The following is a 15,601-nucleotide window of genomic DNA, read 5'->3' on the forward strand; positions in this document are numbered from 1 at the left end:
AAAAAAAAAAAAAAAAAAAAGGATGACAGTTCTACCAATCAAGCTGATGTCTAGTAAGATCTCAACTATGATTCCAGCCAGTGGCCCTGCCACCAAACCATCTTTCTCAACTGTTGTCTGTGTCTCTCTATCTACTTTCCTCATGGAGAGACCAATCATCTCATTAGGTTGGATGGAGCCAAGTGGAAGTGGAGAAGGGGAATGGCCAGATGTGCTAGAGGCACTAAAGTGGGGCAAGTGGGACATTTAGGGGAGGTAAATGGTGAAGAGGTATTTCTGCTGGAAGTGGAGGGTCCATCTGTAGTTAAAAGGGGCGGGGGAAAGAAAAAGTCTTCAAGGATGAATGAGATGGTGCATGGGGCCCAGTGCAGACACTGCACCACTGGAGCCATTGCCTTCACATACTCCAAAGAGCCTGGGTGGGGCCAGGCCTTGGCCAGTTGAGCTGAGTAGCATTTATCAGGAAATGTCATGTTAAGTCAAATACCAAGAGCCTCTTAAGTCAGTCCGTTAAGATAGCATAGGATAGTTGAGTCACCCACAGGATGTGACCCCAGAAGTGACAAATCCCACAGGAGCTCAGGTCGATAGAGTCAACCTTGATCCACCACTGGGCTTGAAGTGAGTCACAGTCCAAATCCTGACCCTGGGACAACTTGTATGAGTGACACCCCCAAAGGGCATCCCAGGCCTGCTGACCAAGTATATTATGAGAGAACTGGGGTAAGAGGAAGTAGTGTCAGAAATCCACTGGATCTGATAAGGGGGTCTGTAAAAAGATAGGCCGGACAAAGTGCTAGGACCCCGTCACCTGTGCCAGGGTGAGGCAAGAGGTTGGGAAAGCGGACTTCTTGCGTTGGTTCTCTGCAGAATCAGCCCTTGCACTGCCTGTCACAACCAGTGGTCAAGGGTCAACAGTTTCATAGTGCAGGCAACAAGCTTTCTTGTCAATGGTGTCATTTCCAGGGACAACCTTTCAAGGTCATGCCCGTCCAGGTACCAGAGCAACAGCTCCTCACTTACTACATGTGTAGCCCTGGGGATAGTTACTTAAAGTCACTGAGCATCGGTTCCCCGCCACTGTACGCAGAAGGAGCAGGTGAAAATCACTACTTAAAGGAGATGCTGTGTATAGAACTGCTGGTATGCTGTCAGGCACATAGGAAGTCCTCAATCAAGTCTAGCTCCCTTTTCCTTCCCTTTTCCTCAGTTTTCACATCCTTGCCAATATCAGATGTTCTATTATGAGATGTCCCAAAAGAAAAGAGACGATCACGGTCTTGAACCATTACCGCCCCTCCACTTCTGTGCAGAGGTCTTAACAAGCCCCTTGTTTCTTTTTTCTTTTTTTCCTTTTTTTTTTTTTGAGATGGAGTTTCACTCTTGTCACTCAGGCTGGAGTGCAGTGGCGAGATCTCAGCTCACTGCAACCTCCGCCTCCTGGGTTCAAGCGATTCTCCTGCCTCAGCCTCCCAAGTAGCTGGGATTACAGGTGACCACCACCATGTCCAGCTAGTTTTTGTATTTTTAGCAGAGATGGGGTTTCACCATGTTGGCCAGGCTGGTCTCAAACTCCTGATCCTAGGCCTCCCAAAGTGCTGGGATTACAGGTGAGCCACTGCGCCCGGCCAACAAGCCCTCTTTTCTATTTAAACAGAGCACTTCTAGTTGTAGGAACCATGGCCTGTCTCTGACCTAGCTTTCCCCTAGCCCCCACATCCTCAACTTGAGCCACTCGCAACCTCACAACTCTTAGAATAGAATAATCCATGAAGACTGGGAGATCCACCAGCTCCCCCCAAAGGAGGCTGATATTATGGCCTGACCACAGCAGTGCATGGGCTGTCTGACCTTCCAAACTCCAGATCTCGTGTATTTATTCAAAAAATGAGTTGAGAACCTGGAAAGTGTCAGGCCCTGTGCCAGGGGGACAAGTTGGTGAGAGAGTCCCTTTCCGAACTCAGGATGTGCAGACATACAACGGAGAAATAGACCCAGACGCATTTCCAGCAGAATGTGATAAGCAGTGATGGCTGGACTCACTGCTGCGGGGGTTGCCTCACCCTTGCTGGGTGCTGTCAGGCACAAAAGTCACCTCTGGCTGCACTCCAGCTGAGGGTCTGCCCATCTGCTGAGGAGGCATATGAGAGACAGACAGGAGCAGACACTGTATTTCTGGTTTCTAAAAAGTTGGCAAATCCTGTAGGCCAGGTGCAGTGGCTCACACCTGTAATCCCAGCACTTTGGGAGGCCTAGGCAGGCAGATCACTTGAGGTCAGGAGTTTGAGACCAGCTTGGCCAATATGGTGAAACCCTGTCTCTACTAAAAATACAAAAACTAGTTGGGCGTGGTGGCGCATGCCCATAATCCCAGCTATTCAGGAGGCTGAGGCAGGAGAATCGCTTGAACCGGGGAGGCGGAGGTTGCAGTGAACCGAGATGTTGCCACTGCCCTCAAGCCTGGGAGCCTAGGTGACAGAGCAAGGCTCATTCTTAAAAAAAAAAAAAAAAAAAGAAGAAGAAGAAGAAGAAGATTGTCTTGATTAAATATAAGAGTACCTATGACCTATGTACTGGTACTTCCCTGGCCTCATCTTCCCTCTCTACATTCATTTCTCTCTCCTTCCCCATCTCCAGCCTCCTTGTAGTATCTGTGGTCTCACTGTAGGTGGATGGTTAGTATGCAATGACACACTGATACTGTTATTGGTGTCTTTGCCCTCAAGAAATTATAATATAGCCTGGGAGAGACTATTTTAGGTCAGGCCAGGCTGAAACATTCTGTTTGATCTGGATTTAAAGGTGTTTTCTTTTTTTAATAATTAAATTTGCATGCATTTATCTGGGGTATGACTGCTCTGAATTTTGCTAAAGTTTCCACCATTAGCATCTTATTACACACCATCTACTTTACTTCTGTTTATTACTGCCTGTCCTATAAGCATTTGCATTTATACTTCTTGTTTTATTTAGGTTTTTGTTCCTTTTATTACGCCAAATACACAAAAGATGCCTACAAAATTTTACACCATGCCTCTTTCAAGACATGTTCTGCGTTTAACCTCGAATACTGATCAGTCGGAGGGGACTACCACGGAGTGACTCCATATCAGAATATGGAGGGAGAAATAAACAAACAAACAAAAAAAACTAAGTCAGTTTTCAATGTTTTTTTGTTTGTTTGTTGTTTTTGAGCCAGGGTCTCGCTCTGTCGTCCAAACTGGAGTGCAGTGGCACCATCTCAGCTCACTGCAACCTCCGCCTCCCAGGTTCAAGCAATTGTCCTGCCTTCTGAGTTGCTGGGATTACAGGCTAATGCCACCACACCCGGCTACTTTTTGTATTTTCAGTAGAGATGGAGTTTCTCCCTGTTGGCCAGGCTGGTCTCTAACTCCTGACTTCAGGTGATCCACCTGCCTTGGCCTCCCAGAGTTCTGGGATTACAGGTGTGAGTCACTGCGCCTGGCCTTAATGTTATTTTTTAAGACTGCCTCTGATATAGAATACCAATCACCTACACATTGGAGCTACAGATTCCATCCTACCTTTCAGACCACCAAAAAAAGGTTGATATCTCAGAAGGTACCAAGCCCCGGCGGTAGAGTCCCTTTCTAGTGCTTACTCCCTGAGGGTCTTTGAGGTTCACCTTAGGACCCTCAGGCAGTGGGCATCAGGAAGGAAGTACTTAGGAATTAAGCAGTACCCGATACTTAACCTGTGACCCTGCTTCCTAAAATACACTCAACTCCATTCATCTGTCTCTCCCACCCCCATGGGTCTCATTCATCAGTCTTATCCAACATAAAATTAAGGGCAAACCCCCAGCCCACCTCAGGGGAGCTATGCTGGCTGCTCAGACCCACAAAAAGAGGTCTCTGTTGTGGTTCACCTCCCCCAAGAGAGCTGGGAGAAAGCATGCCCCACATCCTTCCTTCCCGTTGCTCCTCCTGACACAGGATCTGAAGGCATGCCTGAGACCAGGAGGGAGAGAGCATGGTGTGCCCGTAGAACTCAGCCGGCCCTTGATTCTAAGTCGCTTCACGAAAGTTGGGGGTCAGGATGCCCCCTTGGCCTCTGTCACACCCTCACAAGACCCCCTTGCTGAATAACAGCCCCTCGATGGTCCCCTTACCCTGGGAGGGGGCCACATCTCTCAGTGCTTCTAGCCAACAGGGACTTCCCGGCTCCAAGTTCTTCCTGCCACACAAGTCCCTGTCCTTCTTCCCTCACTCCCGGTTCCTCCAGAGACAGGGTGGCTTCAGAACGTCCATGCGGGCAGAAGTCCGGCCCAGAGCGTCTCCAGTTCTGCCCTGCTCTGAGCTGTGCCGAGTCAGGCCATGTCAGGCTTTCTAACGTGCTCAGGGACTTCACTTCCTGGTTTTAATTTTTTTTTTTTTTTTCACAACTGAAAGTGGAAGTGTTCTGACCAGGACGGGAGAAACTGCCAAAGCTACCCTGGCTCAGTGTCAAAGCCTTTCACCTCAGCCCCTAAGGGCTGATACAAAAGCCAGCTTGCCTCAACACAATTTACCCTGTCCTCCTGTGGCCAATCACCTTTCAACTAAGATGAAAAAAAACAAACTAAAATAACTCGAGGTGCCCCTCAGATCAGAAGCCTCACAAAGGCAGAAGTGGCGCTGTTCCCTGCTGGATTTGGAGGACAGGAAAGTCTGGCTAGAGGGTACCTCAGCCCTCAGACCCACACAAAGACCTTTCACCCCATCTCTCCAGTCACCAGAGCTGCCTGCCTTGGTCCCTGAAGCTGTTCTGGCAAAGCCAAGAAAACAAACAAGCAAGTCAGGAATGACAGGGCTGTGAGTCGTTCAGTTGGCATGATTTCTTTCCCTCTGACACATTCACACCTCAAAACTTAACTTAAAAATCGATTCCGCTGCCTTGGTCACCCCCAGTATTACCAGGACCTGTATTAGTCTCATTTTTGATCTGCCTAAGGCTGTGGCCACAGGTGGGCCCTGGAGCTGCCATTCGCAGATTAGGAAGCAGAAATAACAAATTTTCCTGCCCCTTCCCCACCTCACAGATACCTCAGAATGAAGCAGCACTTTCTCCTCGATCCCCCATGAAGGCTCACAGGAAATTCAGCCTGATCCTGGCTCTTTGCTGGAGCTAGATTAGGGTTCGTTCTTTCTACAGAGCAGGGTCTTAAAAGCTTCCAACTAAGGAAGCCAGGGTGAGCTGTGCCACAATCTCAGAGAACACAAGAGCTGAGCCCTTGGCCTCTGGGGAGCTGCCTTTGGACATGGAAGAAAGATGAAGGGCTGGGAGATGAAGGGGCGCCCGTGGCATTCCATCCTCCAGCTCATCTCACGGCTGGAGGAGCACTTGGCTTTTGCTTAGTTTCAGGAACTCAGCACCCCAAGAGGCAACTTCCTCTAGAGGAGAGCAGAGGATGGCAGAGTGGGTGTTGAATTTCAGCCACGCTAATACCTCTGGGCCCTTCACCAGGTGCTGTCTTCCTTCACCAAAGGGCTCAGGGCTAGGAGAAGATACATATTTATTTATTTTTAATTGACCTCCACCAATAAAAATGCTCAAGTTCAGGAAGGTTGACTCATTCTAAAGGCCCATCAGTTGTATTCCTATCAATCCTCTGTGCCCATGAGTGACACCCTCAGGATTTCAGGGGGTAACTAGAAGTGTAGGCAACCCACAAGAATTCTGCGTTGTTGGGCAGGCTGCGGAAACTGACCAGTCAAGACTCAAATTCTAGCCACACCACCTTTGAGCTACGTAGCTTAGGCCATGCTGTTTAACAACCTGGAGACGCACTATGCATCTGTGAAATGGGAATGATACCACCTGCTTTACAGGAGGAGATACACCAATGAAGTAACGTACATCATCTACCCAGAACAGTCCCCAGCACCTAACTGAATATCTGCTGATTCCTTTCCTCTCTCTCTGCCAAATGGGACTCTCTGCCGTCAGCAGCTGACACATGATCCTTCTAACTACACTGAGACAGAAACTTCTCAATGGAAGATGAAGGAGACCCACGTTCTGGCTTTGTGTGCTTTAGTACACTTAGCAAAATCAGTGTTCCCTTCCAATTCCATCCCCTGCTAGCATTTGGACAGCTCATGTATCTCCACCCCCTTTCCAACGGATTTTTTTCTTTGCCTCCCACACAAGTCAGCTGAGATTACTATTCAACTAAATGTAATTTCATATTATAAAAGAGCCTTAGGCTGAGAGTAAGAAATCCCACTTTCTTTCCCCACACCACCCCGCCTCCCTACTATCTCACAGATATATTCAGTATAGAGCAGGTAGTACCATTGTGGCTTACCTTGGAAGAAGACTCTTCCTTCCCGGGTCGAGGAAGCGCTCCCCTCACAGCTGGCTGTACTGATTCAGCACCACATTCAGGCACTTCTACTCTTTCCACAGCTCCTGGGACTGACTGGGACACACCCGAAGCTACTGTGTACTGTCCTGAGAGTGGCCAACACACTCCCCTGGAACCTTTGAATCTGTCGCAATAGAAGTTCAAAGGTAGAAGTTACCTGTTCAAACCCTTGCAGTAACCTCTGACAGTAAGAAAAGCAGTGTTCGGCAAAAGATTACAACAAGAGATTGTTATGCAATGGGCTTAAGAGGGAAAAAATAAAAAGACAGCCCTCAGTTCAGGAAGCTAACATTTACCAAGAGAAACCTTCGATAAAGCTCTACCTCAGGGGAAGAAGAAGGGGTAGACAGGGCTTTGTATCTGCTTTGGGGGCACAATCCTTGAGATTGTGATAGGAAGAGGAAGGTCTAGATTACTAGAGGAAAAAGGGCTCCTTGAGATCGGAGTGAGAGAAAAATGAGAAGCCACTTTAATTGGCTCAAGCTATAACTTTAGGATTCAGACTAAGCAGAGGTGTGCATTTGGAGACCAGCTATCTTCTAGAAGGGACTACTGTCCCCTTCAGCATTAGAACATCTCCAAGACAACCAAATGAGCCAAATCAGTCTAGAGTCTAGGCTGAGAGACAAGCCTAGGAGAGTTGTGTTTAGGATTCAGAATCATGAACACAGTCTGCAGCACACATAGTCTAGCAAGGTGCTCAAATAAGAAGCATTGCTACTGCATCATGGTTCAGCCATCCTACTCTCTCTTTCCTCTTTTTTTTTTTTTTTTTTTGAGATGGAGTCTCACTCTGTCGTCCAGGCTGGAGTGCAGTGGTGCAATCTCAGCTCACCACAACCTCCGCTTCCTGGGTTCGAGCAATTCCCCTGCCTCAGCCTCCGGAGTAGCTGCGATTATAGGCATGTACCACAATGCTCGGCTAATTTTTTTTTTTTTTTTTTTTTTTAGCAGAGACAGGGTTTCACCATGTTGGCCAGGCTGGTTTCGAACTCCTGACTTCAAGTGATCTGCCCGCCTCGGCCTCCTGAAGTGCTGGGATCATAGGCATGAGCCACCACGCTCAGCCTGTCTTTCCATTTTGAAGTTCCCTAGTTGCCGTTCTTGATTCCAAGATCATTAGGACTGCAAGGCATCATTACTAAACAAAAACAGTGGGTAGAAATGAAAGAAGCCCTGGAGACGATGCACAACCTGTACTGTATGGGTGAGGCCAATGAGGCCTTTTCAGGTGAAAGAAGGCTTCTGGAATCACACAACCAGTTGGTCAAGACAGCGCCTGACTCAGAGTCACGAAGAACTGCTGCAGCACCTTGGCCTCTAGGCTGCCCCATTGATCTGTGTATGTTCAGCTACCAGCAGACCTTAGATCCTTGAAAGCTTTCTGTGCATCAGTTTTGCAGAAATTCAGGGAAATGCTGCATTAGGTTTCTTCTTACTGTATTTGGTCAGGTGGCCAATATCAAAATCAGAAGCTAATACCACTTCCTGTTGACTCTTGTGTGGAGGAGAGACTAGAATATTAACACAGAAGCCTTCTTACGTCAGATTATCATGTGCATTAACTTTTTTTTTTTTTTTTTTTTTTTTTGAGACGGAGTCTCACTCTGTTGCCCAGGCTAGAGTGCAGCGACTCTATCTTGGCTCATTGCAACCTCTGCCTCCTGGGTTCAAGCCATTCTCTTACCTCAATCTCTTAGGTAGCTGGGACTACAGATGTGTGTCACCACACCTGGCTGACTTTTATATTTTAGTAGAGATGGGGTTTCACCATGTTGGCCGTGGCTGGTCTTGAACTCCTGACCTCAAGTGATCTGCCTCCCTCGGCCTTCCAAAGTGCTGGGATTACAGGTGTGAGCCACTGTGCCTGGCTTTTTTTTTTTTTAAGACAGGGTCTCACTCCTGTCACTCAGGCAGTGGCAACATCATGGCTCACTGCAGCCTTGACTTCCTGGGCTCAGGTAATCCTCCTACCTTGGGTTCGTGAGCAGCTGGGACCACAGGTCATTGCCACCACACCATTTAGGTAACAGTCCTCTCTCCAGTCACCTACCTTTGCTGAGCCACAGAGGCCTGGATTCTTCAACACACAGGATTTTTCTTTTTTTGAGACAGGGTCTTGCCCTGTCACCCAGGCTAGAATACAGTGGTGCAATCTCAGCTCACTGCAACTTCCACTTTCTGGGCTCAGGTTATCTTCCCACCTCAGCCTCCAGAGTAGCTGGGACTATAGGCATGCACCGCCATACCTGATTAATTTTTAAATTTTTACTAGATACAGATTTTGCCATGTTCCCCAGGCTGACCTCTTACTCTTGGGCTGAAGTCATCCACCCACCGCGGCCTCCCAAAATGCTAGGATTACAGGTGTGAGCCTCTGCACCCAACCTGGTTCACTAACTCTTTTCTTTTTTTTTTTTTATCTTAGATATGGAGTTTTGCTCTGTCACCCAGGCTGGGGTGCAGTGGTGTGATCTCGGCTCACTGCAACCTCTGCCCTCTGGGTTCAAGTGATTCTCCTGCCTCAGCCTCCTGAGTAGCTGGGACTACAGGCATGCACCACCATGCTTGGCTAAGTTTTGTATTTTTTTAGTATAGACGGAATTTCACTGTATGTTCACCAGGCTGGCCTCAAACTCCTGACCTCAGGTGATCTGCCCGCCTCAGCCTCCCAAGGTGCTGGGATTACAGGCATGAGCCACCGTGCCCAGCCTGTTCATTAACTCTTGAAAGTCACCTTTTTGCTACAGAATCTTAGTCCTTCCTTAGCATGTGAAAGAAAAGGGCTTCTAAGAAGTGGCTAAAGAAGACGGTTCAATGGGGATTGGGGGTGTGAGAACTACTTGACTGGACTAGGGCCCAGTTGTGTTAAGTAGCAACACACTGAACTGCTTTGACACTACACTTATCAGAGAGCAAGATACTCCAAGCCAGGGGTTCCCAAACTTCAACATCACAATCCTCAGGGAGGGCTTGTTAGTTACAACATAGATTTCTGGCTAGAATTTCTAACTCCGTAGGTCTGGTCTAGGTTCCAAGAATCTGTATTTCTAACAATTCCAGGCGATATGCATTCTGCTGGTCTGGGGACCACCCTTGGACCACATTTAGGAGCATCTCTGCTTCAAGCAGCTATCCTGGCTTCAAAGGGCCCAGCTACTGAAATGTCACAGGGATTGCATTTGCTATGGTGAGCCTGCAGGTGGGGGGAAACTTGACACAGAATGGAACTCCTCAGATGCTCCAGGAGAGAGGCGGTCTTCAAGAGCAGCCTGCAGGCCAGGTCTCAGAGCAGTGCTTTGGCCACAGCAGGAGATATTGGCAGTCACGGTTGCACTTCTTTAGGTAAATATAAAACAAAGCTGCACAGCATAGCATCACCACTAGACAGCCCAGGTGGGTAGGAGAGTGGGTGTGTGGGGGACATCAGCTGATCCAACAACAGTCATTTTACTTATGAGGGTATCTAAAATGCCAGAACGTGAGGCAGCTGGCTCAGGTGATGAAGTAACTAATGAGAGAGATAAGCCCAGAACCCAGGTCTCCAGTGCCCGAGCAGGCTACACCAGCTCTTGATAAACCACTGCTTCCTACAGCCTCTCTCTTCAAAAACGTGTTAGATAAGCTTCTTTGCAACACGCTCTGTCACTCCCTCCCCTCCTGCTGCCATATCCATTTAGAACCCAATATAAAAATAAGTAACCTTTAGGCTTGGGCATCCTGCAACCCCTAAAAAGTACAAACTTTCACTTTCAAGGTCATTCATAGGTGAGATCTGGAGGAGTGAGGAGTCTGCTCCACAGCTACAACGCTGACATACTCACAACCACGCTGCTGGAAACTGTTTGTACACACTCCCACTACAACGCTGACATACTCACAACCACGCTGCTGGGAACTGTTTGTACACACTCCCACTACAACGCTGACATACTCACAACCACGCTGCTGGGAACTGTTTGTACACACTTCCACTACAACGCTGACATACTCACAACCACGCTGCTGGAAACTGTTTGTACACACTCACACTACAACGCTGACATACTCACAACCACGCTGCTGGGAACTGTTTGTACACACTCACACTACAACGCTGACATACTCACACCACGCTGCTGGGAACTGTTTGTACACACTCCCACTACAACGCTGACATACTCACAACCACGCTGCTGGGAACTGTTTGTACACACTTCCACTACAACGCTGACATACTCACAACCACGCTGCTGGAAACTGTTTGTACACACTCACACTACAACGCTGACATACTCACAACCACGCTGCTGGGAACTGTTTGTATACACTCCCATCCTGTTCCCAACCACACATGTACTACACAATGTTGTTCTAGAATACTAGAGTCTAACATTCTAGAGTTTTGTAACACAGCCTGGAAACAGCCATTTTATCTTTAATGGCAGAGGCTGGCAGCTCTTCAGAAACAGAAACCAGGCTTTCCCTTTATTTTATTTTATTTTATTTTATTTTATTTTATTTTATTTTATTTTACTTTATTTTTGAGATGAAGTCTCACTCTGTTGCCCAGGCTACAATGCAATGGCACAATCTCGGCTCACTGCAACCTCTGCCTCCCGGGTTTAAGCGATTTTCCTACCTCAGCCTTTCGAGTAGCTGGGATTACAGGCACCTGCTACCATGCCTGGCTAAATTTTTTTGTTTGTTTGTTTGTTTTTTATATTTTTAGTAGAGATGGAGTTTCACCACGTTGGCCAGGCTGGTCTGGAACTCCTGACCTCAAGTGATCCGCCTGACTTGGCTTCCCAAAGTGTTGGGATTACAGGCGTGAGCCACCGCACTCAGCGCCCCCATGTTTCAGAAAGCAGAGAAAGACAGACAATATAAGCAGACTAACTTTACATAGTGCCATCATGCATTCACATAGCTCCTCCCAGTTTATAAAATGCTTCTAGCTTGCCTCTTAGCAAACCTGTGAGGTCTGAGTGGGAACAATACTTTCAACATCCAAATTTCCAGTGGCTGCTGGGAACCAGGTCCTGTGACAAACACTTCATTTGACCCTCACAATATACTCGGAAGTTAGTTATGATTTGTACAGACAAGAAAAATAGAAGCTCAGAGAAATGACATCCCTTCCCGAGATCCTATAGCTTGGTAAGAGTGATGATGGTGCTGGTGGGGCCAAGTGTTATTTTTTAATACTTTCAGGCGATTTTGCAAAGCCAAGTGATTTGCAGCTTGTCTCTGAAAATCTGCCTTTCTTTCGGAAGCACAGCTGGTTGCAAAGCAGATTTCACAGCAGGTTGAGAGGAGTCAGGCAGGGCAACTAAATGTTATTTAAAGGTCTTAGCGAATATGTCCAGATTCCAGAGACCACTGAACCTAATGAAGAGGGTCTTGCTCTGTTGCCCAGGCTGGAGTACAGTGACACAATCTTGGCTCACTGCAACCTCTGCTTCCTGAGTTCAAGCAATTCTCCTACCTCAGCCTCTTGAGTAGCTGGGATTACAGGCACCTGCCATCACACCCAGCTAATTTTGCTTTGTTGTTGTACTTTTAGTAGAGACAGGGTTTCACCATGTTGGCCAGGCTGGTCTTGAACTCCTGACCTCAAGTGATCCACATGCCTTGGCCTCCCAAAGTGCTAGGATTACAGATGTGAGCCACCATGCCCAGCCCCAAATTTCTCCTTTTAATATAACTTCTGACCTCAGAATCTAGAAGATTCATCTTAAACCTTTAGATCTTTTGTTTTAGAATATTTCATTGGATTAAGATGATGGAACAGTCACAAAATAATGCTTACCATAAGCATTTTTGGTGAGGGCAAAGAAGAAATGTGAGGATCAGAGAGAAAAGGGGAAGCACATGATGTCTGCAGCAGCTGAGACATGTAAAGCATGGGAAACACTTATTTAGGAAGGATCTTAGGCTGTTTTGACCCCTACGTCAAATCTTTTCAAGTCAAACAACATGACTCAACAGGCAAGAGAAGCAAAGACCTAGCTAGAGCTATGGGCTGGATCTATTCTTGTAAACTTCACAATGATGGATCACAAAGAAAGAGGGGAGATGTCCCTTCCTGGAGTTAGCTGAACAGCAGGGCAGAGGTTGTGATGGCATGTAGTGGGCAAAAACAGAGCTGTGTTGCACTGACCTTTAGCATCCCACATGGCAGAGTTGACTCTGAAGTTTATCCTCGTATTGAGATATGAGAAGGAAGGTGCGAAGTCCCTTAACTCATAACGAGGGTGTCATAATCAGCCACGGAATTTCATGTCCACCCTTTACCTGGTTATCTGCTATTTCAAAAGGCTAATGACACCCAAAGTACAACTTACAGGGCAGTGATCCAAGGCTTTCATGCCAGATCCTCTCTGAAGGCCTTCATGATGGTGAAGATGACTGAGCTCCTACTGTGTGGTGGCAACACTGCATTGAAGAGCTTTGTCTGTACTATCTCATTTAATCACACAGCAGCCCTACAGAAGTTTTTATTGCTATTTAGAAGGAGAGGAAAGTCTAAGAGAGCCCAAGTAACTTGTCCAAGGTACACAGCTAACAGCTGGCTGAGTATCAGAGTCAGATTTTGAGCTCAGGTAGTCTTGAGTTCAGAGCCCAAGCACATATCTGTGACTGCATACCATCTCTTCCAAGATCCCCTAGCAAACTGGTGTGTTTATATGTGCGTTTCTTTTGGGAATTTTTACTGGTCTCTCAAAGAAAACTCAGATCCATTGCCCTACAGGAAGCCAGACCCAATACTAGACATGTGGACCTGATGCCAAGGGTGGGGCAACAGCTACCTTCCCCCTTGAGAAGGGCTCCCTAGCAACCTGGACATCCTGCCTGCTGCAGAGCCCATTACCAACTCAGAGCCTTGCTTCACTCCACTGGAGGGGCCAATGCTCCACGCGTCCCAGCTGTGCGACCCCCTAGCTCTTTCTTCTTAGCCGTCTGCTATGTGGCAAGGGCTCACAGCTCCATTCTGGGCCCTGTGGTGAACCCTGCACCATGGGAACTTCACAGGGCATGAGGAAGAAGCTGACCCCACAGCTCGGCGATGGCAGCAACTCTTTCTCTTAACTGTAGCTGCTGATAGCAATTGCTTGGGCATGCATGCTCTTGAGAACACGTGCTTATTCTTTGTAGGAAGGAAGTGTTACCCAAGTGTGAGCACTTGGCTGACAAGAATGGTGTTTGCCCAGATTACAATGGAAGCTCCCCCAACCCCAGGCACCCCTCCCCTTTCCTGAACCACATACATAAAGCAAATTGCCTTTCAGCCTTAGATTTCAGCTGTCCAATGGGTGAGGCAAGATACATGACACATGGAAGGGCCAATAGACACCGATCCCCCTCAACCCTCAGAATGTGCTTATGAACGGCCCCATCTCAGCCTTTTTTTTTTTCTTCTTCCCCCTGAGGTGGAGTCTTGCCCTGTTGCCCAGGCTGGAGTGCAGTGGTGTGATCTCGGCTCACTGCAACCTCTGCCTTGCAGGTCCAAGTGACTCTCTCACCTCAGCCTCCCAAGTAGCTGGGATTACAGGTGCCCGCCACCACATCAGGCTAATTTTTGTATTTTTAGTAGCGAAGGGGTTTCGCCATGTCGGCCAGGCCAGTCTCAAACTCCTGACCTCAGGTGATCCGCCCACCTCGGCCTCCCAAAGTGCTGGGATTACGGGTGTGAGACACCATGTCCGGCCCCATCTCAGGCTTTAAGTATGTTGAGTAAATATTATTCTCAGTGTCATGATGTAGGCAGCTTGTTCCTTTATCAGCAAGAGCTTCCAAAGAGCACTAAAGAATCAGAAGGACAGAATTGAGGCCACTGAGAGAGGTGTCAAGTTGAAATTCCCAGGACCTTCAACACCCTAGAGGAAACATCGCTATCTTGCAGGGGACTCGAAGGGTCGCTCAGAGTGAAGATTTACTGTTCAAGACTGTAACCACTAACTACACGTGGCTACTGAGCAGTTGAAATGAGGCAAATCTAAATTGAGATGTGTTTAAGTACAAAACACACACCAAATTTTCCAGGTGTGGTATAAAGAAAATAACATAAAATCTCAATGTTTAAAATATTGATTATGTATTGAAATTATAATATTTAGAATACTCTTGATAAGTAATCTTAACAGCTTTTTTACTCTTTTTTTAATGTATCTGCTAGAAAATCTTAAATAATATATGTTGCTCATGTTATTTTTTTGGACAGTGCTGATTTAGAGACTAAAGGCCCTGGCCGGGCGTGGTGACTCATGCCTGTAATCACAGCACCTTGGGAGGCCAAGGTGGATGGGTCGCTTGAGGTCGGGAGTTTGAGACCAACCTGGCCTGAGGCATGAGAATAGCTTGAACATGGAAGGCAGAGGTTGCAGTGAGCCGAGATCACGCCACTGCACTCCAGCCTGGTTGACAGAGTGAGACTCAGTCCAATAAAAAAGAAAAAGAAACTAAAGGCCCTTTGACTTAATACCTACAGGATATAAGCAAAAGGTAGTGTTACCCAGCAGCAGCAGTGAACATGTTGTAATTGTTCTGGGAGAACTTTTTTTCCCCCCTAATAACCAGCCAGAGCTTCATCATCCCATGTCATGCTTGAAAACTATGTATGTGCATGTATACATTAGCAATGATAAATTCAGACATCTTCAGAAACCTGTCCCAGCAACATCTTTTACCAGTTCCTCTGGTTTCTGCAGCAGCAGCAATTTGTTCCTTTGGGTCAATCCATCCAACAGACTTTATGATCTTTTGCCTGGAGCAATAGATCCTTATTTTAAAACTGCTACCACGTACTGGCTGTTGTTACATGCCAGGCACTATGTTGTGTATTTTACATTTGCCACTTCATTTAATCCTCGCATAAGGTTGTCAGAGTAATTACAAATGAGGAAATCGGGTTCAGATAATACATAACTTGTCCATGTCAGCTTTTCTCATTCCAAAACCTATGCTCACAGCCATTCTGTGAAACTGCCTTCTACAGGAAGGTGGTGGGAGAAGCCGGGGTTCCTGTGCCACAGATAGGAATACCAGTCCTCTAGGGGGAGGTCAGCACCTCCCTCCTCTTCAAGCCTTTAAGGATATTATCCTCTGCTTTGCAAGCTTTCCTTCCGCGGGCTCACAGCCTAGAGAGAGCCACACCACGTGTTTGGCTCAAGAGCCTTTACCAGGAGTAGAGAGGAAATGCCAGGAAGTGAGAGGTCTCCTGGTTTCTCCAGACAAGAACCTGGAGAGGGC

The 15,601-nt window shown here is 47.3% G+C and overlaps 1 protein-coding gene across 1 annotated transcript in view; it reads right to left on the reverse strand.

Moving 5' to 3' along the window:
- The window catches only part of ACSL5 (acyl-CoA synthetase long-chain family member 5), a 62,445-nt gene extending 58,174 nt beyond the window's left edge, over positions 1–4,271 (reverse strand). The window contains 1 exon segment of the mRNA XM_011967529.1: positions 4,133–4,271. Within this exon segment, the coding sequence (XP_011822919.1) occupies positions 4,133–4,271 (139 nt within the window).
- Positions 4,272–15,601: the final 11,330 nt, after the last annotated feature.

This window comes from Mandrillus leucophaeus, unplaced genomic scaffold (assembly GCF_000951045.1).
Source record: "Mandrillus leucophaeus isolate KB7577 unplaced genomic scaffold, Mleu.le_1.0 Scaffold80, whole genome shotgun sequence".
NCBI classification, from domain to species: domain Eukaryota; kingdom Metazoa; phylum Chordata; class Mammalia; order Primates; family Cercopithecidae; genus Mandrillus; species Mandrillus leucophaeus.